The sequence below is a fragment of the Bipolaris oryzae genome, assembly GCF_000523455.1.
Source record: "Bipolaris oryzae ATCC 44560 unplaced genomic scaffold scaffold_3, whole genome shotgun sequence".
Taxonomy (NCBI): Eukaryota; Fungi; Ascomycota; class Dothideomycetes; order Pleosporales; family Pleosporaceae; genus Bipolaris; species Bipolaris oryzae.
In genome coordinates this window covers 63027-87478 of record NW_006911279.1, presented here as the reverse complement: position 1 = coordinate 87478, position 24452 = coordinate 63027, and the positions used below count along the sequence as shown (strand labels likewise).

The following is a 24452-nucleotide window of genomic DNA, read 5'->3' as shown; positions in this document are numbered from 1 at the left end:
CTACTTTCCATTTTGGGATGTCCTCCTCCTTCTTCCAATTTAGAACACAGAAATAACAAAAAAAATCAAAACAAAGAAAGACGCATGCGCACGCGGGGCTTTAATCCATTAGGTTGACCGGGTACTCGAAGTCGTTTTCGGCATCCGTTCCATGTAGTCTCACCTGGTACAGGCAGGTATGGCTAGCACCCCAGTTGCTGGTCACACGCAGTATAACACGAGATATGGGCTCCGACGGCTCGCCCGACAGATCAAACGTCTGCAAATGGTTGGAAGCGTGGATGTTGTACTTGAATGAACCCAAGCACTTCCACTTACCCCCTGCACTTTCCGGCGGCGCGCTTCGGCAGCTTACCTCGCGGTGACTGTAATACGGCTTGATTGGCCCATTTGTCTGAACCCAGAGCTCCATGTCTCGGGGTGCGTTGTTGACTTTGCGGGCAGGCATCATGCTCATGGGCACGTGCTCGATAGTGACTTGTTTGGGAATGACAAGACGGGGAACTCGAACGGCGAGCTGCGCCTGACCAGGTGATGCAGGGTCCGAACTTGCCGAACACCAGCAATCTCCGGGTTCCTCCCATTTGGTGAGTGCGGCAATCGGAGGGTTGCGATCAGGAACCCACGAGAGGCGGCGTGCAAGTCCGGCAATGCGACCGGATTTCTTATTGAAAGTGACAGAAGACAGGTCTGGGTCAATCATGGCACCCAGACCTGGTGAAAAGTAATTAGGTTTTGTAAGGTGTAGTTCGTAATTGGCAACAAGATTGGCCTGTGCAAGGGCATTGAGGCGGATCTGGTCCAGCATAGTTTTCTTGGCTTCTGTTTGCATCATCGTCTTGAGCTGGGTGCTCTGGGTTCGGATGGCCTCCTCAATTCTCTTGTTCACCTGGGCGGTAAGGCTCTCGTACCGCTGCTCCACCAGCTTGATGAATTCTTCACGCGATGCAGCCTGAGGCCAACTCTCGGTGGGGCTGCGCTCTTTATGGGCTGTGTTGTCGAAGAGTATAGCGAGCTTGGCTTTCGTGTCTTCAAGAAATTTCGTCCATTCGGGTTCAGAATGTGCTTTAGCTGTCAAGGCTCGCCAGAATTCGTCGGTGATCTCGGTGGACCCATCTTGGTGTCGGCGAACAATCATGACTCCGGGGAGTTCCTTCTTCAGCTCATCGATTGAATCACGCATGCTTTGAAAGCGCTTCTCATTTTGCTTCTCCATATTCCCAATCCGGCCCCACACGAGGGTGTCGTCCCCGTTTCTCTTATATGCTTCTGGCATAATAGCGTCGGTAACCCTTTCGTATGTGTAGACGACGCGGGAGCCCACAGCTTTGAGCAAACTAGGGGTCCCCAGCACCGAGTCAGTGGAATTGGAAGTCATTATAGTAGAAGCGACCCAACCGACGAACAGACAGCCTGAGAGGATCCAGAACATCCACGTAAGAGATTTTTTCCAACGCCATATTGGCTCGTCCTGCTCTTCGAATGATTCAACATGCCCGATCCATGCATTGACTTCGCCAGTGTCCTTTCGATGGGGACGACGTCGATCTGCCTGGCGCTGTGACTGAGGTAGTGGTGGACCCTCACGTTGCAATCTGGCCTGCTCTTCTGCGACCAAATTGTTGACTGATTGTTCAGCCGGGATTGGGTTGGCGCGGGCAGTTGTTTGCTCTGCATTTGCTCTAGCTTGGACCTGGCTTTGAATGGGTGTCTTGAGGACATCTTTTGTTGGTGTCGGCGTCTTCTCTTGAACCGAATTCGTCTGGGGAGCCTGAACAGGTGTTGGTCCGTTTGATCTTCTTCCATTTACGGAGCGGGTGGAGGGCTTGCGGCTTGTCAAGACAGGCTTGACAAAAGGTGAGCTTCTAGTCTCATCGCGTATGGGGTATGCCGCAAACGGATCACGGGATGTTAGCATGCCGGCTTCATGAGCAAGACCAAATGACTTTGAGGTGTTGCCGACAGATGCTGCGACATCGTCCTCGCTGGGACCTATATCATCGCTGTCCATGAAGGAGTATCCGGGGGCGGCTTTGGAATTCAGGGCGTTGTTACGTGGGAGTGGAGGTGAGAAGTGTGACTGCGACTCACTACCAAGCTCATCGATGCTGTCAAGATCATCTCCCTCTTGCTCTGATGATGGAACACCGGATCTGTCGAGCTGGGTCTTGAAGGCCTGGGAGAAACCGGTATTTGGGGCAGTCGTAAGTTTATCAGGATTCCCGACGCGGCCGCTTGCGCCGTAAGCATTGGACCGACGGGCTTTGACCTGAGTTAAAGTAGTTCTGTTGCGCCTTGTTGAAGCGGCAGCGGTAGCAGTAGTGACGGCAGATTCTTCAGCGACTGAGCTTGCCCTGGTACTAACACGGGCTGAGCGACGGTAGGGTGTGGGGGCATCCCCATTAGCACGTTGAGACATTTCGGCGGAGAATCTGCTCTGAGCATTCAACAGTCCAACGGGGTCGGGGTCCAGGAGGAATGACACGGTTGATGTCGCTGAGGTGGGAAACTAGTGTTGGGTGAGTTTGGGTTTGTTCAAACGAAGTAAGTAGTCGCGAGGGCCATTTAGAACATGACAAGAACAATGGCAGGCAGCAGTGGCATAAGCCGGCAATGGCGAGAATGGCGAGCCGGCAACAATAGCAAAGACGATGAAGCCATGCGACGACAGCAGAGGATGAAAATTTTCACCGTGAAGATGGGCGTGACGGTGAGGAGGAGGTCGAGTGGTGCGTGTCAAGCTGAGCGATGAGGCTGGGGGTGCTAGGAACACGAGGGTAACCGGGGTAGGAGATGGCGGGAACTTACAGGTGGACTCGAGGACCAGATGGTCGAGAGACCAAGGGTTGCGACAACAGACGCGTTTTGGCAGTGCAGAATTTGATCTTTTGACAGCTCAGAGGGCGATGGGATTGAAGGCGGGTTCCTGCAGCAGGGTCCCTATACACGTGTACGCAGTTTCACGCGTCGGGGCTGGGGGCGCTTACTGCGCTGCTACGCGTGGGCGAGGGGGGTTTGGGAGAGGGGCAGGGCGAGTGCGCAGGACGCGATCATGTTCGTCGAGTCGAGGGCAGTGGTTCTGGTTGTATTGATCAATGGCGACAATGGGGATGGTGAAGGCTCATTGTCGCGCTGCGAGGGTGCAAGGGTTCGGCCAGCGCGCAGACAGCCGGAAGCGGGCGACTAAGCGACCGCGTCCTCTCAATCCGGCGGTGAGTGACATGGCAGTGCTTTGACGACTCGACCATGACAGCAATGACACTGGCATGCCTGGCACCAGCTGTGTCTCGCCTACTAAGACGCACCACTGTATGTACTTGTGCTACTACATACACCCACACCAACACTCCCACACTAGTACACCATGTACCGTCTCCGCTGCCAGGCCGACATGGATGATGCATGAACCTCGCGGCCCAGGCTGGGGCAGCGGAGCACCAGCCCCAAAGACCGCAAGGCTGATTCTGCCCGTCTCGCATGTACCTGCATCTTCCTACATGGTAGTCCCACGATTGTGTCGCATGCCGATGCGGGTGCTGTGGTATGCCGTGTAAGTACTCTCATGTATATAGGCACACGGCCGTTCCTCGACGAGGCTGACATGTCTACTCCAAGGGGTTCTTTTGCATCTGCATCCTGCCCCATACATAAAGCTAGCTTGATGCTTCGTGGGCGAGCACTCTCCAAACACCTCCCATGGAGAAAACCCAAGAAAGAAAACTAAAAAAAAAAACTGCAACAACTACAGAAAAACCAAATCGCTTACATTACGTCTAGCCGTCTGTTTTTGTTTGGCAATATCAATGCTTTCTTTGCTGCTTTTTTTTAGGTGGTGTACCTATGTACTCATGTACACAAGTCTACATCGTTGCACCGTCTGATGCTCATGCATTGCATTGACTGGACGCGTACCACTCATCCGCGTTGTGCAAGCAGCTGGTCCAACGCTGTGTCATGCAAATTAGCCCTCACGACTTCTCATCTCATCTGCGATGCCATGTCGGCAACAATCAGCAGAGCATCATGTTACCAGGCCAGGTACTTATTCAGTTCCCACCATGCCAGTCCTTGCCGTATCCGGAAATCTATCCGCCCATGACTGCTTCTGCATCACTAGTGGCGCATCCCGTGAACCCAGTCTCTCGTGTTGCTAACTTTGCTAAACCTCTGCAACTTCCCATTCATATACCCGCGCCAGATTGTATAAGAGCTGCTCCTCCTCTCCTTGAACCTCTTCACTCTGCACACTCGAAGCCGCCAACATGGTTGTAGGTTCTGTTCTTGTCACAGGGTAAGCTACCCCTCCACCCCGCCATCCACCATGCCATGCCCATGGAACCTTGGTTCTGACCACATCACAGTGGTACCGGCTACATTGGCTCTTTCACAGCCCTCGCCCTCCTTGAGGCAGACTACAAGGTCGTCATTGTCGACAACCTCTACAACTCGTCAGCCGAAGTCATCAACCGCATCGAGCTCATCTGCGGCAAGCGACCTGCCTTTTACGAGTGCGATGTAACTGATGAGGCCGCCCTCGACAAGGTCTTCGAGGAGAACCCAGATATTGACAATGTCATTCATTTTGCCGCCCTGAAGGTCAGTCGATACCCTGCTTTTCAATGCGCTGCTCCAGTTCTGACACCATCTTGAGGCTGTTGGCGAGTCTGGCGAAATTCCTCTCAAATACTACCGCGTCAACGTTGGCGGCTCCATTGCCCTCCTTACCTCCATGGTCAAGCACAATGTCAACAACATTGTCTTCTCCTCTTCTGCCACCGTCTACGGCGATGCGACGCGTGTCCCCAACATGATCCCCATCCCCGAACACTGCCCCATCGGCCCGACCAACGTTTACGGTCGCACAAAGTCCACCATTGAAGGCGCAATCACAGACACAATCGAGGCCGAGCGCAACAACGCCAGGAAGGCTGGAAAGAGCGAACAGGAAATCAACAAGTGGAATGCCGCCTTGCTGAGGTACTTCAACCCCGCTGGTGCGCATCCCAGTGGCATCATGGGCGAAAACCCACTAGGTGTTCCCTACAATCTACTACCCTTGTTGGCTCAAGTTGCGATCGGCAAACGCGATAAGCTCCTCGTCTTTGGTGACGACTATGCCAGCAAGGATGGTACAGCCATTCGCGACTACATCCACGTCCTCGATCTGGCGCGCGGCCATCTTCAAGCCCTCAACTACCTGCGCGAACAAAAGCCGGGTGTCAAGGCCTGGAACCTGGGTACTGGCAAGGGCTCTACCGTCATCGAAATGATCAAGGCTTTCAGCAAGGTAGTCGGACGCGACCTTCCCTACGAGGTCGCCCCACGGAGACAGGGCGATGTGCTCGATCTGACGGCCAATCCAAGTCTTGCCAACAAGGAACTAGATTGGAAGACCGAGTACACACTGGAAGATGCCTGCGCCGACCTGTGGAAATGGACAGAGAACAACCCAGAAGGCTATAGTCAGCAACCACCAAAGGAGTTTGTCGAGGCTTTGAAGAACAAAAAGGCCTAGGCATGAAAAGGAAAACGTTTATTTGGGGGGAAGGACAGTTCCGAGACATATCTTGGTGATGTGATCACGTGATTTACACATTTCTTTGGATACAATACATCAATAGTCCTACGATCAAGGGCAAACAAAACAACAAACACATCTGATAATTTGGACGTTGGGTATAACATGAGATTACATTGAATATTTGGCCGCTTAGGCAATATCCTCAATCGGACAGTTGGGGTGCAGCACGTAAACCACCTTGTCATTACCTTCTGCCTGTCCCTGTTCGTCTGCCAGACCTTCACCCCGGATCATCATGAGGTATTGCTCCTGTTTCCATCTTGTTAGCACATTGAAAACACACATACATGTACACATCACGCTGCATCTTCGACTTCTTCTCAGCACGTACCTTGACAACCTTCTTCAGCACCTTCTTCGCCAGAGCCCGCTCCTTCTCCAGGTCCTCTTGCGTCTCCAACTCATTCTCCTTTTGCTCCAGATACCACACAAGGAGCTCTTCCTCTTCCACTCCGTCTTGCGTCTCTTCTTGGTCTTCGTTGACTCGCTTGACAAACATGTTGCGCATGGCAACGTACTTGTCGTGCGTAATCTTCGTCTTCTCCCGCGGCGCTACCGCCGGTGTCGCCGTCCGGTCTCGTGCTGCCTCCTGCTGGTCATCGCCCATCGCAGCATCCCCGTCTTGCTCGGCAGCGGCCGCAGCCGCGAGAAGAGCTTCGTCGTCGTCATCTTCTACCTCAACGTCGTCCTTCTCCACCGAAATAATCGACTGCCGGAGCAGATTGTACGCTTCCTTGACGAATTCGGGTGTAATGTCCGTCACGCAATTCGCTTTTGCAATAGCCTCGGAGAGACGAATCATGCTCTCTAATTGGCGCACCGTAATCCGGTAGCTGTTGCGGCCAATGCCGCCTTGAGCGTCGTCCGCACGCAGCTCCTTGTACTTCTCAACGAGGGTTTCCCTGGCTTCGTCGGTGAATTCCGGTCTGAACGTCCGCGCAAATCGGATATAGCGCTGTAGCTGCTCCGTGTTAAATTCAGGGTCCACGGCCTCATCTCGGTGCTGGTGAATGCCAACAATGTGCTCGGCAAGATGACGATCAACAGCCTCATCACACTCGTCAAGAACTACGAAGAATAGATCGAAACGGGACATGATGGGTGCAGACATGTTGACATTGGCGCGCAGCGTCGTCTTCCGGTTATACCGACCGCCTACAGGGTTGGCAGCAGCAAGGATCGAGGTACGAGCATTGAGCGTAGCCTGAATTCCCGCCTTTGCTATCGAAATAGTCTGCTGCTCCATAGCTTCGTGAATAGCGACTTGATCGGCGACATCCATTTTGTCAAACTCGTCAATAGCGCAGATGCCATTGTCAGCAAGCATCAGAGCTCCAGCTTCAATGGTGAACTCGCCAGTCTCCTCATCCTTGACAACTGCTGCTGTAAGACCAGCAGCCGACGAAGCCTTGCCCGAAGTGTAAACGGCACGAGGAAGGAAGCTGCAAATGTACTTGAGGAACTGTGACTTTGATGTTGAAGGATCACCGACAATGCAGATGTTGATGTCTCCACGGAGCGCCATACCTTCTGGTGTTTCTTTCGACACACCGCCCATGAGCTGGAGGAGCAGACCCTTCTTGATTACCTGGTGACCGTAGACCATTGGTGCAATCGAGTCAACAAGGCGCATGAAAATGTTGGGCTTGTGCACCATGTCCTTGAGATCCTGAATCTCAGCAGCAGTTAGAGTACCAAGGTATTCTTCCTGTGCCTCCTCGCCGCTTGTTGCATTTGATTCGATTTGACCCTGGCCCAGAGATGCAAGAATGTTGCTAGCCTGACCAGTCAAATGGTGGTTTGAGGATTGCCCAGGAGTTGAGTGGTCTGGGGAGACCATGCATGCTAGGAAAGACATGCGATATGTGAGGTCTCGGACACCAAGGGCTTTGAGGCCGCTGACGCCAGATCCACCCACATCATTGCCACGTGTAGCATTTGATGTATCTCTCATTGCTTGTGGTCTCACACCAGGAACACGGAATTGGCTCACGTCAGGAATGACGATGACAGTACCGGTAAAGATGCACTTCTCTCCAGCCTTTGCACGGTCGACCATTTCTCCTCGCAAAATGACGTCCATTGTTCGCGGCATGCTACCAGTGGGGATCTCCGAGCTGTTCTCCTGGATACGCACCTTTTGCCAATCGACAAAGGTAGACTGTCGAATATCAAGTCGCCAGCCTTCTCTGTTCATACACGTTATGTTAGGGCATTGTGTAGGCTCCGTATATTTGAACGTTTGCTCGATATTTGGCACAACCGTATTGCAAATCTCGCAGACAAAAGTTGCCATTGAGAGTTCTGGGCGGACTTCAGAGGTTCTTGTTACAGTGCCCGAGATTGACAACAAGCTACCAATGGACGTGGTGCGGAGCTGCCGAATACGTGAAACGAGGGGTAGATTGTAGAAAGCCAGGGTGAAGAGCTTGTCGGTCTGCTGGTTCGCTGTTTTCTCGTTGAGACTCTCATTCTGACTTTCCGAGTTTCCAGCGTTCGAGGTAGCTGTCGCAGAAGCTGTGGAGGCGGGCTGCTTGTGCTGGCGGAAGTACTTGGGTTCGTACTTTGCGATAAGGTTGTGGAGCGACCGAACCATGTAGGGCAGGAATCGATAGTACTCGCTTGCAATGGCAGCTGCGAGGATACCATCTTCATGCCTGAGCAGGTGCGTGTAATCAACATAGAGGGTAGAAAGGCCGTACAGTCTCATACCACGTATTTGGGCAATGTAGTATTTGTCTGTAGTAGGCACCGCACTCGATGTCGGAAGTGCTGAGGAGGAAGGGTCCTCTGTATAGCTGTTCTTGTGGTTAGCTAACTTGCATTGCCCATTGTGCATCGTGAAGCTCACTTCTCCAGGAACTCCTGGAAGCGCAGCGAAAGTGTCTCTCCCGTAACATCGACCACCTTTGGAATATCTGTCCGTGGGGCATTGGTGCGCCTGCCTGGCACTCGTGCCCCGATGATCTCGTCGTCCGGGTCTCCTTCAACATCACTGTTGGCGCCAGCGCTTTCAGAGGGCGGTCCGCGGGGTCTGGCCGATGAGGATCGCATCAGTGGTGTTCGTGCATCGTTACCGAATGCGCTCGAGGGAGTGGGCGCAGCGTCCGAATTGAGCGCGAGATCCAGAAGAGACGACATGATTTTTGCGTATGGTTACGGTGGTATGGGATGCTGTTCACTCTGGCAGGAGCCCTAGGACTTTTGCGGGGGCGCTGTAAACACGCGAAAACGCGGTCGCGCTGTCCGGATGAGGAAGTAAGTGTCGGTCCGTGCCCCCTCCACTATGTTGACCAGACAAAGATCCCCATTACTCTAATCTTGACTACCAACATCACGTCTTGTTACACACATTCTCACAAAAGCAGCCATCGGCCAGAACCAGCCGTATATTATATTCAAAAGGTATCACAAACATGTCAAGAAGCAACTTTTTTTGCCAAACGTGCATAGAATCAGCCCCACGTACCACCACCGCCTCTTCCTGCCCTCCGCTGAGCACTCAGTCTCCAATCGTCTTCGCCTGCAAACTTGTTGTGTAGCGGCTGTATCCTCTCCGCCTTCTTCCTCTTACTCAAGCGGTCCGTCGGCGCAACCTTGAAGAAGGTGGGCGCAGCTTCCACTAGCCACTTCGGTTCTATAGCACTGCAGAAGTGCATGTACTCTTTGGTAGTCTCGACAAGCGAATGATATATGACATGCTCGGCAGGCTTGCCAAAAAGCGATGAAGAAGGGTGCAGGTACACAGGTGTGCCTTCGACAAGCGTCTTGTACCCTTCGGCAGGATCCTTGCGCGCTGAATTGCGGAAGAAACCCGAGCAGAGTGCCTGCCGAACTTTGATGGTATTCCGACCGCAAGACACGACCTGATGCTTGTGTCGTGCCATGATTTGCAGCAACTGGTTTCGTACGTCGCGCACGCGTTGCATGTTCTTGGGCATGACAAAGTTCTCATGGCACCACGGTGTACTGAAGCCGCCCTGTTTCCAGCCATTGTAGACATTGAGAAGGGTAATGTGGTCGCCGGATGGATCGTTGAACTTCTGCTTCTTCTGGTCTGCTTGCTGCTGCTTGTCTCGAGGGCGATGGAAAACGTTCTGAGTGGCACTAATCATGGCTACGATTGTGAGAATCTCGTCTGAGCACTGGAGCTCGACAGACTTGATCAATGACTTGGAGAGAGAAGGGTCCATGGGGAAATCCGCCATTTGTCGACCAAGACGCGTGAGCAGTCCTTCGTCGTCCAATGCGCCCAGCTGATACAGCTCTTCCAGAGCTGTCAACATGGTGTTGGTGGGTGGTGGGTCCATGAAATCAAAATGCAACAGATCATTAATGCCCATAGCCTTCAACATGAGAATCGTGTTTGACAGGTTCTGACGTTGAATCTCTGGAATAGTTGTCGGTAGCATCTCGTTCTGAAATGCTGCTTCGGTGTACAGACGGAAACATTTTCCTGGTCCGGTTCTTCCTGCTCTGCCACTTCTTTGGCGAGCCTGGGCCTGGGAAATAGGCGTAATCTGCAACCGGTCCATGCCTAGCTTTCCGTCGTACGAACTTTGCTTGACGAAACCTGGGTCTACAACATAGTAAATGCCGTCAATAGTCAAACTGGTCTCGGCGATATTGGTAGCAATGACACATTTTCGACTGCCTGCGGGTGCGGGCTCAAAGATGCGAGACGCCACTTCAGATGGCAGGGCACCGTAGATGGGTAAAATCATCAACTCTGGTACATTCGGCCCCAAGGCCTTCATGCGCTCAGACAGAATCTCGCAAGAGGAGTCGATTTCTTCTTTTCCTGTCAAGAAGAGCAAGATATCACCTGCTGGTTCTGTCAAATGGATCTGCATGACCGTAACCAATGCCGCGTCAAGGTAATCAGACTCAGGCTCCCGACTATACATCACCTCGACAGGGAACGTGCGACCTGGGATTGAAAAAATGGGACACTTGTAAAAGTACTCCGAAAACTTGTCGGCATCCAGAGTGGCACTGGTAACGATGAGCTTCATGTCCGGTCGTCGCTTGAGCGTCTTTTTCAGCAACCCAAACAAGACGTCCGTGGCAATGGTGCGTTCGTGGGCCTCATCGAGCATGATACAGCTGTACTTGGACAACATGGGGTCCAAGAGAATCTCACGCTGCAGGATACCGTCCGTCATGTACTTGATACGCGTATCTGGTGAAGTCTTGTCTTCAAATCGAATCGTGTAACCAACCTCGTTCCCTAGAGTGCAGCCAACTTCTTCAGCAACACGTTTGGCGACGCTCATAGCTGCTACACGCCTGGGCTGAGTGCAGCCAATAACAAGTTCGTTGGCATAACCGGCTTCGGCCAAATACTGTGTCATCTGTGTTGTTTTTCCAGATCCAGTATCACCAACTACAATCAAGATTTGATGGGCCGCAACGGCCTCGAGGAGTTGCTTCCTGAATTTGAAGACAGGCAGGGACTCTCGCTGTTCTTTGATGCTCATGTTGGTACGCTTGCCAAAAGAGGTTTCCCTACTATTTGTGGAGATCTTTTTCCATTCTGGCAGTGCTTGACTGGGTTCATTCGTTCGAGTGTTGCGGAGATCGCTTGCGAACTGCCGTTGCTGGGCCATGGGGTCGTTCCACTGACTGCTCAAGTCCACATTTGCCGCTTCTTTTGCCGCCTTCTCCTGTGCTTCTTGTTGTTTAAGATCACGACGTTCCTTGGCTAATGTGTCTCCGGCCATTGCGGCACGGTTGAGCGAGCCATCAGGTGCTTTAACAACGCGGATTGGCGAAAGCTCCAGTGATTGCTTGGTCTGACCGGCCAAGAAGGGTGGCTCTTCTTCACGGACTTCAATGTCAACATCCTCTTCCTCTTCGAAACCGCCCTCGCCGTTGATATGAGCGTTAAAGTCCTCATCAATATCGGGGTAGTCAGATTTAGGAATTACACCAGAGGCGATGAGTTGTTTGATCTCCCATCGCTCTGGCGAAGTCATACGTTTCCGCATGCCATTTTTACGGCTATTGTAGCCATCCTCAACAACGGGCACGGAGCTATCAACTCCTGAAATGCCACCGAGGCCTTGCGAGTTCGCGCCAGTTCCAAATGATGCTATACGCTTTCCCGGTGCAAGATCACGGCCAGTCCGCTGGTCCACCTCTTTCATCGAGAGTGATATCCTACCGTTTTCTGTCTTGATAACTTTAACCTTGACCTCCTGCCATCTCGACACAAGATCTGATGGATGGTTGACTCGCCCCTCGATCATCTGGGTGACATGAACTAGTCCGTCGACCTTGCCTTTTACACCTTGTAGATTGACAAAGCAGCCAAAGTCCTTGACACCCGTGACCTTGCCGTCGTAAATCTTGTACAGCACTGGCTCGTCGTCGAGCTCGGGAGTGGGTGGCCGTCGGAACTCTTCGATATCTTCGTCGCGATACTTCTTGCGGCTTCGTTGTTTATTGCTGGGCTTGACGGTTCGCGTACGGCCAAATTCGTCTTCGAAAACCAATTCGTCGTTCTGCTCCCGTTGTCGCCCCCGCCGCGGACTTCTGGATGGCGAGCGAGAAAGTGATGTGTCCCTTCGCCTATGTCGTTTGCTCCTACTGGTATCGTCTTCGCTATCGTATGGGCTCATGCTCCTCTTGCGCGACCGCTCCTTGGGCTTGCCTGGTGCCTTCCCTGCCAGTCCTTCCAGCATAGCAAACGTGTCGTCTAGCGCATCGGCCTGCGGTGCATCATTTGTCGGCTCCTCATCTGCCACATCGTATTCAACCTCCCTATCGGGAATGGCTAATCCTTTGAAGACACGCGTCTTGCGACTTGTTGCATCTCCATCGTCTTCTGTATTTGCGCCTCCCTGCTTCCCGCCTGCGCCTTTGTTCTTGTATTTGGGATGTAGAGTCAGAATCAGGCGATCGATGCTCTCGACCAAGCTCTGTGGGAACTCGGCGCCAACATCCTCGAGCTGTTTCTTGAAATCGGCAACATCCTTGCAGTCGGCATGTTGGTCGATGACGAACTCGGCAAGTGTCTTATCAGAGACACCAACGTGGTTCTGTATTTCCGACGTGACCTTGGAAACAAGCGATAGGAATTCGAGGTTCTCGAGGTCGTCCATGGCGGTAATCTGCGTCTTCGCAAGGCGCGTGGCTCTGTGAATTGTCGGGACTGGTGAAGTCGCGCTTGCCGATGATCGGATTTATGCGGTTTCTGAATTCAAGTCTTTCGCTTAGGTGCTAGTACGCATGATGTGTTGTAATCTGGCCGTGGTTGACTATGGAAGATTGGAGTGGGTGGATTGAACGGAGCTGTCGCATAGTCGAGAAAGTTGATGCGGCTCGGCGGCGAAATCGCGCTAAGGCGTGTCCCCGCGCTGCAGCCACTCATCTCTCGCCAGACTCCGCATCACCCCATTCCGCCTCCCGCGCATACTTACTCACCATACTCAACCTCAGAAAGGTGCTGAGCGTGTCCAGTACATCATTCACTACTCCGTTCTACATATCCAGCCTGATTTAAATCGTGAAACATGAGCTCCACACGTATCTTCCACAACATCTCACGCATACCCGTCACATCCACACTCGTTCTTATCTTCGGCAACTACGAACTCTACCGCATACACAAAGGCACACACCCGTACTGGAGTCCCATCCTAGAAGAAAAGGGCATCGTCCGACGGCGTGTTCAGAATACTTCAGAATCCACGGGTGGCCAAAGTGCCCCTGTCGTCGAGTCCCAACGTGAGGGGCGCAAAACCTCGATACAGTGGCTAAATCTTAACGGCGTCCCGATACCCTTCATTACAGGGCGATCAGTATAAAAAAACGACTGTGTCTTATGGGTGCCCTCCGTCGACTTGGCATACATTAGCAGAGGATATAAATGAGAAGTGATAAGAGAAGGCATTTTTGATAATTTGATTATATTGCACATTCTGCGGCCGATACAGGCGTCAGGTGTCGAAGCGTTCGAGCAAGCGTGGTTATTTTTTCCGGCAGAGTAGGAGGAGGAACCACAAAAGGGGGCACTTAGTCGCATCAGTAGCTACAAGCGACAATTGTTGAGTGTTGCGGGTTCTAGCTGTATATCGCTAAGAGGCCGTTGGTATGGATCACAAGTGACAATCACAGACAATCCGAAGGCATTAAGCTCTACCAAGCAACACAATCCTGGGAACGTCGCACGTCCTGTCCCCACGTCCTACCTCCGCATACCTTCCCCACGCGGCTGTGCTCGCCAATCTTGCAGCTTGAACAAAACCGGCAGGGAACGGGAACATTGACGGTCTAAATGCCATGTTGCTTTAGGGCAAAAAATCCGTTGTCGGGCGATGTTGAACTCGGAGCGTGAAATGGTGCAATATGGTGCCATGCCCTCAGCTTCCACATTAGGCTAGCGTCTGATTTTACACCGACTTCAGCAACTCACTCCACCAGTTAGTCTGCTTTGTACGCAATGATGTGCGCTGAGCCGCAATTATAGCAAGAGACAGCTTGGCCGATAGAATATGAGACCGTGCAGTACATCGTTTTTCCTCCCATTAGCCACTCAGTGCTTCGTAATTCAATGACAGTTCTCGTACGCCTCCGATACGTAAGATTGCAAAATGTCATCAGTGTTGTGGACTGTGTTTGATCATCGGATTAGGTGCGATGGCGCAATTGCTCCAGCAAGGCCGGCATATTGTTTCCCCACAACAATACGCACTTTAGATATCACTTTACTCAGCAGGATATAAGTAGTGGATTCACTGGCTTTCTCTTTCCCCAGATACTATTCCACTTCTCGAGTCATACGAGCATCCTTTGCTGTAGCAATTTAGATTCTCGATTTGAGTGCCATTGCAGGTTCTATCACTTCTACCTCATTCTCTTCAAAAGACATACATAGAAGAAAGCCTTCCAAAACGTTGCAATCACTACCATCTTAAATAGCGTACATCGTACACTTGCCGCTGCCATGGCGCCTGGACTTGTTGAACCACAATTTCAACCCAACACCACAGACACTCCCGTGGTGGCATCAAAGCCCACAAATGCACACAGCTACGTCCCGGGACGAACAAAAGTCAAACAACATGACGACACATACGAGTACGAGGACTTAAGACCACACTTCCCAGACATCACATGGCCGGCATACACCGAGATTCCCTACATAGAAAAGGGCCAACTAGGAGACCCAAACTTCAAGAACCTCCTTGCCTCTGCCACAGATGTCTTTGACTACAACCCCAAGATTGGGACTGAGGTACACGGTGTGGACCTCGCCAACCTTACCGATGCACAAAAGAACGATCTAGCACGCTTGATTGCGACACGAGGCGTCGTCTTCTTCCGCGACCAAAAGAACCTCACCATTGACAAGCAAAAAGAGCTGGGCAAGTACTTTGGCGAGCTACACAAGCACGCCACAACGGGTGTTCCCAAGCGTGAGGGCCTCGAAGATGTACATGTCATCTTCACAGGAGAAGGAAGTCCCGATCTACGAGCGCTGTTCACACCCACATTTCTCTGGCACTCAGATGTAAAGAACTATGCCTGACCTCTAATACCAGGATCTTGCTGACCACGCCCATGACAACAGGTAACATACGAACTCCAACCACCATCCTACACATCGCTCAAAGTCCTCACAGGCCCGCCACGGGGTGGCGGCGGCGATACACTCTGGAGCTCGCAATACGCAGCCTACGACATGCTCTCGCCACACATGCAAAAGTACCTCGAGTCACTGACCGCCCTACACTCTGCCGATTTGCAAGCCCAAGGGTCGCGCGACCTGGGCCGCACGGTACGACGTGAGCCCGTGACGACGGAGCACCCGCTTATCCGCACCAACCCCGTGACGGGGTGGAAGAGTCTGTTTTTCAACCCGGGGTTCGTGACGAAGATTGTGGGTGTGCCCAAGACCGAGTCTGACCACATCATCGGGCTGCTGAATGAGATTGTTGCGACGAGCCCGGAGATCCAGGCGAGGTTTCAGTGGAAGGAAGGTGATGTTGCGTTTTGGGATAACAGGGTCACGGTAAGCCTTTGGGGGATTCTTGATACAAGTAATTGTGAGAGTAAATACTAACGCAGTGTAGAATCACTCAGCATCATATGGATTTGCGCCACATCGCAGACACGCCGTGCGCGTTGCGGTGCGTGCCGAACGGCCGTATCTTGATCCGCAAAGTCGGTCGCAGGAAGATGAGTTGAGCGAGAGGTATGGGGTGCCCAAGGCGAACAAGGATGGTAGCGGTATAGTCAACTATAATGATTAATGACAGAAAAGAAGAAGAAGAATATGACATCAATTGCACGCATCAGACACATCATCATCATTAGTCTAAGCAGTAAATCTAATGTTTACAATAATATATAACATTACAGGTAAATGGATAGCAGCCACGACATGACCCATCTCAGACGGCCAACCAGTCAAAGCCAGAGGTAAATGACCAAAGCATACATTTCAACGCCAAGCCAATATTTACGCCATTTAGAGTAATTTTGTTTCTGATCCCCTCTGATTTCTCCCTATAAAGGTCATTTGGCTAATGAATTTTGCGGCGACTTTGATGTGCCAGTGCGACGTCTTCTGACCATGCAAATACCTAGACTGATGATGGCGAGCACAAACAAGACAATCTTCACTGCAAGTCGTCTTTTGTCTGATGAGGAGAGCGGTGCACTTTAGACTACGTCAGACGTCGGGTCCGCTAAAAGCAGAGAAAAACAAAGCCGACAGTGATTCGCACTAGTATTGGAAACGAAAAGTGAGATTGAGCATCTAATCCTGCTCTTTTTCGTACCCTGCTGGCTTTTCCAGGCCATTCAACTCGTAGAAGCGAGAAGTACCTGTTGATATGTAAGAATTGGTATTTGCAAAAGCTAAATGGTCAAACTTACAGCTGTAACCCTTCCAGTCAAAGTTGTCCTTGGGGTTGCATGAGCACTTATGGTCAAGGCGGTATTTCTCGCCTGTAGGGCAGTGCGTAAAGGGGACGTGGTAGTAAGCAATGTCATTGAAGAAATGAAGCTCATCCTTTTGCAGGAGCAGACCGGCGGCGATGGAGTGGACAGGCGCATCGCCCCAGCGCTCGTAGAAGAAACCACCAGCTTGGTCGAGAGAGGTGAAGAAGTCAATGTATGCGTCGGACCGGAGCCAGTTAAGGTTGCCAATTTCGAAGTTGGACCAGAAATGGCAGTGGTTGTAGGTCTCGCCACCGTCGTCACTGAGGAACTTCATCGAGTTGTCCTTGGCGATGTGCTGGGGGAAGTGCTTCGTGAAGTTCTTGGTGGCGTCCCAGAGTGTGGGGATGGTCTCGACGTACTCGTACAAACTGAGGGTGAAGCTGTACTTCTTCTTGTGCTCAGCCATGTACTTGAAGGTATCGTAGTTGATGTCGCAGTACAGCTCGATGCTGGGCTCGACGCGCCAGTACCATTCGTAGTCGAGCATCAATGGGTGGCGGAAAAAGAAGCCCGATTCGTAACGGCACATGTGTCTGTAGCTGATGGAGTCTCCATAAATGATCTTCTTCTCCTTCATCTCCTGGCGGACCTTTGCGGCCTTGTCCTGGTCAATCCACTCAGGGAAGGACCAGTGCTCCGTGGGGATCTTGCCGTACTTTGTCTTGCCGGATACGAGTGCTGTCGTCACCTTCTTGAACTCGTCGCTGAAGTCGTCATCGTTGAGGAAGACCCAGTCGTAGTTGAACTTGCGGTTGAAGCGGTCCTCGACGTGGCGGATCGACTTTGCAATCTCCCAGACATCCTGGTTGCGGGCGAGGGTGACAAAGGTTGCGTTCATGCGGTCACCGGCAATGGTGGCGGGGGGAAGTGTTTTGTCATTGAGCGAAGTGCCGGGGTTGGTGTTGGCGCCGGTGCTGGGGGTGGAAGCGCGAGGGGATTCGTCGTCGTCTACAACGGCAGCATTGCCCTGGGGCGGTGTGGCTGGGGTTTTTGCATCTTGGTAGGCTGGCCAGCTTGCGGCAGGGACGGACGATGAGGAGCCGATGAAGTAGAGAAGGAACAGGGCCTGGAGAGAGTCAATGGCTGCGTGGGCGTGAGTGCGGTGACAGGGGAAGATCATACGATGACGGCGAAGACAATGTAGCGGAGATAGCGCTGGCTGCCGGCCATGGCGGATGGCGGACGGTGTTGGTGTTGGTGGTTGAGACTGCGAGTCGTGATCGACAGGCTGGAGCTTTCCTAGTGACGTCGGAGACTCTCCACTCTGCCAGGCTGCTTTTATGCTGCGAGCAAGAGTGGGTTAAAGGGTGCGCGTGGCGTCTTTGGCGGCGGCGGCGACGTGGTGCAGGGGAAACGAGCGACTGCTACTTGGCGCAAGGCGTGCGCATGGGCAGGACAAGGCGGAAGAAGAAGGCCACGGAAGGGTGGGCGGGGTGAAACGGGGGACAAGGTGGGGAAGGAGAAAAAGAAGGAGAGGGCGGGTGGGAAGAGAAGTAGAACAGGAGTTGGGCAGCCGGAAAAGGAGTTGTTGCAGTGGTAAGAATGGTAGGCAAGTAAGAAAGTGTGGCTGAGGCCCAGGTATAGTAGGCTAGGCTTGCCCGGGGGGTACGAGGGCCAGCCAGGCCATACGAGTGCGCGCGGACTTTGCCGTCGATTATCCACCGACCACCACCACCGCCGCCGCACACGCCCGCCCACAACAACAACCACCCCCATCACCACCACCACCACCACACCCACACATCGACCGTGTGGTGAGAGAGGCCCGTCGCCATGTCCTTCTTCGGCTTCGACACGACGCTACCACGTGGCCAGGGCCATTCGACTGCTGCCCCCGGCTTTGGCCAGCACGATGCCTTTGCTGCCCTCGGCGGCGGGGCGGCCGATGACGATGTGTATGTCCATGTCGCCCTCGACGCCCACCAGGCCTGCTTCTTACTACTCGCAGAATCGACTTCGACGATACCTACGACGGCCTCGGCGACCAGCTAGACGACGATGCCGACGACCGCAATGACGATACCTTCGGCGACGGCCCGGCCACGCAGCAGTCGGTTGGCAAGCACTTTGACTTTGCCGGCCAGACGTCAATGGTTGCCGGTACCATTCAGGAAGAGCAGATGTTGTTCCATGCTCGCCAGAAGATCCCCCAGCACCACCAGCAACACCAATTGCAACAGCAGCAGCAGCACCAACAGCAGCACCAGTACCAACAGAGACCCCCCGTCCCCCAGGCCTCCAAGCCCAATCGCTCTGGCTATGAGAGCTACAAGGACCCCGAGTACATTCCCCAGCTTGAGGCGCGTGCCGACATCTGGGGCCTCAAGCCCAAGCAGCCCGCCGCCCAGCGCCAGCCCTCGCCACAGCCCGCCGCCGCTGCCCAGATGCCCGCGCCCACCAGAAAGGTCATGAGCATGGAGGAGGTCGAGGCCATGATGCGCGCTCAATCTCTTAACAACGACTCCAGAGCTACCCCGCCGGCTCAGCAGCCACCGCCCCAGGCCTTCCCCGGCTACCCTCAGCAGCAGTACCAGCAGCAGGGCCAGTTCCCCCAGGGCCAGCCACAGTATCCCGGCATGCCTGGCCACATTGCGCCTCAGATCCTGCAGAGGCCCCAGCAACAGCAGCAGGGCGTGCCACCGAGACATCAACAGCAGCTCCGTGCCGAACTGCCAGACCAGCCCATCCAGTCCCAGTCGCCCCAGCAGCCCACCATTCTCCAGCGACAGCGACCCCATTCGAATGATCCCGGTGCCCCGCAGAACCAGATCCAAGGTTCACCTGCACAGCCCCGCCAGATCCTGCAGAATCCCAACCGCCTCGCCGGCCAGGGCCAGCCTATGCAGCCTGGCCCACATCGCGGTCAGCCAGGAGCTCACAACAGAGGTCCTTCGTTTCCTGGAATGGTTATTACTCATCCGGAACAGCTCCTTCAGCTATCTGAGGCTGAGCGCGCTGCTTTCCTTGAAGAAGACGCAAAGCGTGCGAAGCGAAACCACAAGATTGCCCTTTTGGCAAAGGACAATGGTCTCATGACGCCTCAGGACAAGAACTTCATCACTCGTATCCAGCTGCAGCAGTTGATGACCGCGACTGGAAATCTGGAAGAACGGGGCCCCGAAGCTGCCATTGCAGAGGACTTTTACTACCAGGTCTTCAGCCAGATCCGGGGTGCTCCACGCCACAACCCTCAGCAGCCAGCAAGCCAATTTGCCCAAACCTACCTCTTCCAGACGAACAACCGATTCGGCGCCCGTCGACATGGCCGTGGAGGCGACAACCACATGCAGCGCATGGAGCAACAGATCCAACGCGCAGTCGAGGCTGCCAAAGCACGGCCAAAGGCCAAACAACTTGTCGTTGAGGGCAGTCTTGGAAAAATTGCATTCAGCAACTCCAAGACGCCACGACCGCTGCTGAACCTCAAGCGACCGGAAACCAACGACAAGCTCCCAAAACACGCTCGGTCCTCCATCGCAGATCGTAAACAAACACTTCGTAACATCGAGGCTGTGTACAAGACGTTGATGCAAATGGAAGATCATGAACGTGCCATGCCAATGCCAATTCAAGAAAACAGCCCCCCTGAAGCCATCCAAGCACACATGGAATGGCGATCGCGGATTGAGGCTCTCCATGAGCAGCTCTGGCTCAACACAAAGATTATGGAGCCCATCAATCCCAAGTATGTCGTACCCCACAATAAAGCTACTCCTGCTAACATGCCTAGCACGCCTCACCCCTTCATTTCCATTCTTTCACACGCCAAGGGCAAGAAGGTTATACCGCGACTCTTCCGTCACATTAACGAGCAGGAGCGCATCACAGTCGTGACCATGATTGTCGTGCACCTCGACGCTCTTTCGGTAGTGGGTCAGGCCATTGCTACACCCGAAGAGCCCCTGAGTGCGGCAATCCGTGAGGAAGTCGATCTCTTTTCCCAGACTGTCATGTCGCCCATCCATGCGCACATTTCAGATGCGCCGCTGAACATTGTCATTGGACTTCTTGGCCTTGTTCTAGACCGCACCAATCTCCATGTAGTGGCGCGGAGCAGGATAGGCCTTACTCTGCTAACATTCCTGATTTCCCGGGCTGAACTCCTTAAGCAGTCGGCCCCCGAGATGGCGACGGATTGGCAGCAATGGACTGGGCTTTACAACCGTTTGTTTGACGTTATTGAGCCTGTTCTCCCTTACCTGTTCCCAGGGAGCATCAACGACACAGACGACATGTACATCTGGCAGTTCCTCGCAGCAATGGGTGTGGGAGCCAGCCCAGAGCAACAGCAGAGGCTAGTACTCGGAGTGAAGGACCGTGTCATGGAAACCGTTTCTGTGAGCAAGGCTTTACCACCAGACATGGCGAGCGCTCGAACAGCAAACGTGAACTTGTTTATGAGGGCGATTGGGCTAGACGTAGAGCTTCTTGGATGAAAGGGCTGATTTGCAATGTTTGGAACACACTATCGCGGTTGAAACGCCACCGATTACGCAATGTGATTGACGGTAATGGGAGGCGCAGTGCGAAGTGGGATGTTGCCGCGCCGGGGCAAAACGCACGCGAAGGCTTGGAGGGAGCCATGGCGGATGGGCCAAGCACAATGGGAGGTTACAGATCCGGCAGCAAATGGCCTGGCAAGGATTGGCATATTCTAGTGCCTGTGATTGTTTGTATCGGAAGCAAACATGCACACTGGGTACGATTGTGGTGAGCGGCAATCTCGAGTCATGATAGAAGGGAAAAAAAAGTATTGTTATTTAATATACGAATATATGCATTGATTTCATGCAAACAAATGCCGCCTGTCATGGTAGTGTAAGTGAGTAAGTAGCCGAGACCCTGCACGGCCAACTTTTGTGCCTAGCTTAGGACTGATGTACCATGCACACATGTTTTCTTACCTTCGGTACCAAACACGTGGACACCCTATCTACACTTGGGCAAAACGAATTTCTTGTGGAGCTGGCGCTCGCCTCGAATAATGGCAAAGGACAGTGTTTGGTAGGCACTCTTGGCTGCGACCATTGGCATGGTGCGGATTTGGGTCCCACGAGGAAGCGATTTGCAATCTGAAAAAGCAAATCAAGGGTAGACTGGACGCGAGGAAAGGCCCCTTGAAAGTCAGGCCCATGTCCGAGAGGCCGAAGTGTTCATGTGTAAGTAAGTAAGTAAGTAAGTGAGTAGGTATTACCATGGGGCAAGCATGTCCCCCAAGACGGGGAGTGTTTGGAAGGAAATCCCTCGGCATCATAGCTAAGCCTCGCCGCGGACGCTTCTCTGTCGACACGGTGCTGTACGCGCCACTGGCAGAGCTGGGCCGGCGGCTTTGTCTGTTCAAGTGGTGGGCGCGAGGCCCCTGGGTTTCATCGGAGCCGAATCGCCGAGTTAGCTTGTCTGGCCTTGGCACTCTGAAACACTCTCAACTTCATGCAACTACCAAAATTCGTACGCGGCGCCAACCTCATGCAACGCCGTGGAGAGACGTGCAAAACTTCAACATTTGTAAACTCGTCCAAGCAGACCTGTTGTCGTCGTAAGCGAGCGAGCGGGCAAGCAAGCAGCCAGACGACTGCCCAGGTGGACATGGAGAATGCCCAAGTACACATGAACGCATCGTAGCGTCATTGCCATGGCTGGCTGTTGTATATGGCGTCTGTGAATGCTACGCCACTGAAACGCACCTGAGCGGCGACCCACGCCGATGAGCGCTCTCTCGCTCCACTATCACAACCACCATCGTAGATGGACGCGTAACGAATCCATCGGCCCCTTATCGATACAGCCATGATGAGGCTCTAGATGCTCCCTCGCCACTGAGCTTGCGCAGGTCCGACCCACATGGCTGCATGGAACTGAACGGTGGCTACCCAGGCTCGCATAGGGCCAATGGCCTTGACAGGCTGACAGCAACTAGCTGCTATTTCCCCATGCATCTCCTTCAACGTAGTACGCGTAGCGTTTTGTCTGCTGCCGCGTGCATTTCCGTCCGGGTCTTGAGTACGTGTTTAGCGCTCCCAAACATTTCAATATGCAGCGCTATATGATCCGATTGTGGATTCGAGTTTCATCTCTCTACGAGTTTCACCGTCTCTGAATGTAGGGCTTGCGCCGGTATTCCTTCTTTTTAAAAGCCACCCTTCTCGCACACTCATTGCCAACCATCCTCCAAGGCTAGGCCTGGGTTCCATTTTTTGTTTTCTAGGAAGTGGTGTTTTGTTTCGTCCGTTTCCTTGTTCTCCCTGACCGCTTCTTCTTCTTCCCCTCCTCCTCTTTTTATTTTCTCCAAACGACAGATTCATTCTGTCAGGCTGCCGGTCAGCGTTTGCTCAACATGCCTTCTCTCCGATTTCTTCTTTTTGTTGCTCTTTTGGCAGCCGTTGTGCTAGCCGTCCCGGCTCCCTCCCGCAAGAGGGGTCTCCAGAAACGTTCCTTCAAGGTTCCCAGGCAATTGAACAAGGCCCATCCCACTGGCCCCAATGGCCCTGCTGCCATGAGGAAGGTATTCAGGAAATACAACTTCAAGATCAGGGAGGACTTCATGGTCAAGGATGGCTTCATCTCCTTCTCCAAGCAAACAAAGGGCAACGACACTGCTACTGCTGCTGCCGCCGCTGGCTCCAGTGGTAACTCGAGTGGAACAGTTGCCGCTAACCCTGCCGACAATGCCGCTCTGTTCTTGTCACCCGTCGACATTGGCGGACAGACCCTCAACTTGGACTTTGATTCTGGCTCCTCTGATCTGTAAGCTTGTGCTCAATGCTCCTTATAGCCAACTATATACTAACCTGTAACGCGCAGTTGGTGTTTCAGCACTGAGCTTGACCCTCAACTCATTGGTCAACACACTGCTTTTGATCCTGCCAAGTCGGCTACCTTCAAGAAGGTGGCCGGTGCTCAATGGAAGATTAGCTACGGCGATGGTTCTGGTGCCGCTGGTATCGTGGGCATGGACACCGTCACCATTGGAGGTGTTACTGTCAAGAACCAGGCCGTTGAGCTCGCTAGCCAGGTCTCTCAATCGTTCGTTCAAGATACCAACACTGACGGTCTTGTCGGCCTTGCTTTCTCCCAACTCAACACTAGTAAGTTGAGCAACTCTCAGGTGCAGCACCTCTTACTGACAACCAACCAGTCAACGATGGCACCAAGAAGACTCCTCAGAAAACCTTCTTCGCCAATGTCATGAACGATTTGGATCTGCCTGTCTTTACTGCCGATCTCGACCCGGATGGCACTGGTGTCTACGAGTTTGGCAAAATCGACGCCACCAAATTCGAGGGCGAGATGGCCTGGATTCCTGTCAAGGCTGAGACTGGCTTCTGGCAATTCGGCTCTACCAAGTTTGCTGTCGGTGACCAGTTGTTCGACAACCCACAGGGCTCTGACGCTATTGCCGATACTGGTACATCTCTTCTTCTTGTGGACCAACAGGTCGCCGATGCATACTACTCGCAAGTCAAGGGTGCTCAGCTCAATGCTCAAGTTGGTGGCTTCATCTTCCCATGCGCAACTACCCTGCCCGACATGAGCGTCGCCATTGGTGACTCGTACATGGCCAAGATTCCTGGTAACCAGCTCATTTTTGCGCCTGTCGACAAGGCAAACACCACCTGCTTTGGTGGTGTACAGGGCAACCAGGGTTCGGGTCTGCAGATCTATGGCGACACCATGTTCAGGGCGCAGTTTGTTGCCTTCAACGGTGGCAACCAGTCGCTCGGTTTTGGCCAGAAGCCAGCCACTCCATAAGCGTCCATATGTGACATGGGCTTCTTATGCCTACCGTGCGGGGAACTAAGATGATGAGCTGTAAATAATTAAGTGTCTTTTGCACATTCCTTTGAGAACATATGAAACGGCCTACAGTACAGCAACGGCTGAGTACAATGAAAAGTTTAATCTTCAAATCGCTGTGAGC

At 53.1% G+C, this 24452-nt stretch overlaps 9 protein-coding genes across 9 annotated transcripts; 5 read left to right on the top strand and 4 right to left on the bottom strand.

Moving 5' to 3' along the window:
- Positions 1–65: 65 nt before the first annotated feature.
- Positions 66–2419, bottom strand: COCMIDRAFT_575 (uncharacterized protein; the record flags this gene model as incomplete). The annotated part of the gene is made up of 2 exons (XM_007684447.1): positions 66–98; positions 164–2419. 2 exons carry the CDS (start codon positions 2417–2419, stop codon positions 66–68), a joined length of 2289 nt encoding a protein of 762 aa, XP_007682637.1.
- Positions 2420–4262: 1843 nt separating this feature from the next.
- On the top strand, positions 4263–5515 carry COCMIDRAFT_81185 (uncharacterized protein; the record flags this gene model as incomplete). The annotated part of the gene is made up of 3 exons (XM_007684533.1): positions 4263–4291; positions 4362–4596; positions 4652–5515. 3 exons carry the CDS (start codon positions 4263–4265, stop codon positions 5513–5515), a joined length of 1128 nt encoding a protein of 375 aa, XP_007682723.1.
- Positions 5516–5710: 195 nt separating this feature from the next.
- On the bottom strand, positions 5711–8722 carry COCMIDRAFT_81123 (uncharacterized protein; the record flags this gene model as incomplete). The annotated part of the gene is made up of 3 exons (XM_007684532.1): positions 5711–5830; positions 5913–8379; positions 8433–8722. The coding sequence occupies 3 exons, from the start codon at positions 8720–8722 to the stop codon at positions 5711–5713; spliced, it is 2877 nt and encodes a 958-aa protein (XP_007682722.1).
- Positions 8723–13098: 4376 nt separating this feature from the next.
- Positions 13099–13392, top strand: COCMIDRAFT_81278 (uncharacterized protein; the record flags this gene model as incomplete). Its single annotated transcript, XM_007684531.1, has 1 exon — positions 13099–13392. One exon carries the CDS (start codon positions 13099–13101, stop codon positions 13390–13392), a length of 294 nt encoding a protein of 97 aa, XP_007682721.1.
- A 1139-nt stretch (positions 13393–14531) lies between these two features.
- On the top strand, positions 14532–15840 carry COCMIDRAFT_81152 (uncharacterized protein; the record flags this gene model as incomplete). Its single annotated transcript, XM_007684530.1, has 3 exons — positions 14532–15098; positions 15159–15599; positions 15661–15840. The coding sequence occupies 3 exons, from the start codon at positions 14532–14534 to the stop codon at positions 15838–15840; spliced, it is 1188 nt and encodes a 395-aa protein (XP_007682720.1).
- Positions 15841–16349: 509 nt separating this feature from the next.
- Positions 16350–17704, bottom strand: COCMIDRAFT_570 (glycosyltransferase family 15 protein; the record flags this gene model as incomplete). The annotated part of the gene is made up of 3 exons (XM_007684446.1): positions 16350–16417; positions 16469–17600; positions 17657–17704. The coding sequence occupies 3 exons, from the start codon at positions 17702–17704 to the stop codon at positions 16350–16352; spliced, it is 1248 nt and encodes a 415-aa protein (XP_007682636.1).
- Positions 17705–18307: 603 nt separating this feature from the next.
- COCMIDRAFT_569 (uncharacterized protein) lies at positions 18308–20970 on the top strand (the record flags this gene model as incomplete). The annotated part of the gene is made up of 3 exons (XM_007684445.1): positions 18308–18429; positions 18483–20219; positions 20265–20970. 3 exons carry the CDS (start codon positions 18308–18310, stop codon positions 20968–20970), a joined length of 2565 nt encoding a protein of 854 aa, XP_007682635.1.
- Positions 20971–21467: 497 nt separating this feature from the next.
- Positions 21468–22323, bottom strand: COCMIDRAFT_21733 (uncharacterized protein; the record flags this gene model as incomplete). The annotated part of the gene is made up of 3 exons (XM_007684469.1): positions 21468–21945; positions 21998–22059; positions 22219–22323. 3 exons carry the CDS (start codon positions 22321–22323, stop codon positions 21468–21470), a joined length of 645 nt encoding a protein of 214 aa, XP_007682659.1.
- Positions 22324–22868: 545 nt separating this feature from the next.
- Positions 22869–24283, top strand: COCMIDRAFT_80999 (uncharacterized protein; the record flags this gene model as incomplete). Its single annotated transcript, XM_007684529.1, has 3 exons — positions 22869–23278; positions 23336–23619; positions 23670–24283. 3 exons carry the CDS (start codon positions 22869–22871, stop codon positions 24281–24283), a joined length of 1308 nt encoding a protein of 435 aa, XP_007682719.1.
- Between the last annotated feature and the right edge of the window lie 169 nt (positions 24284–24452).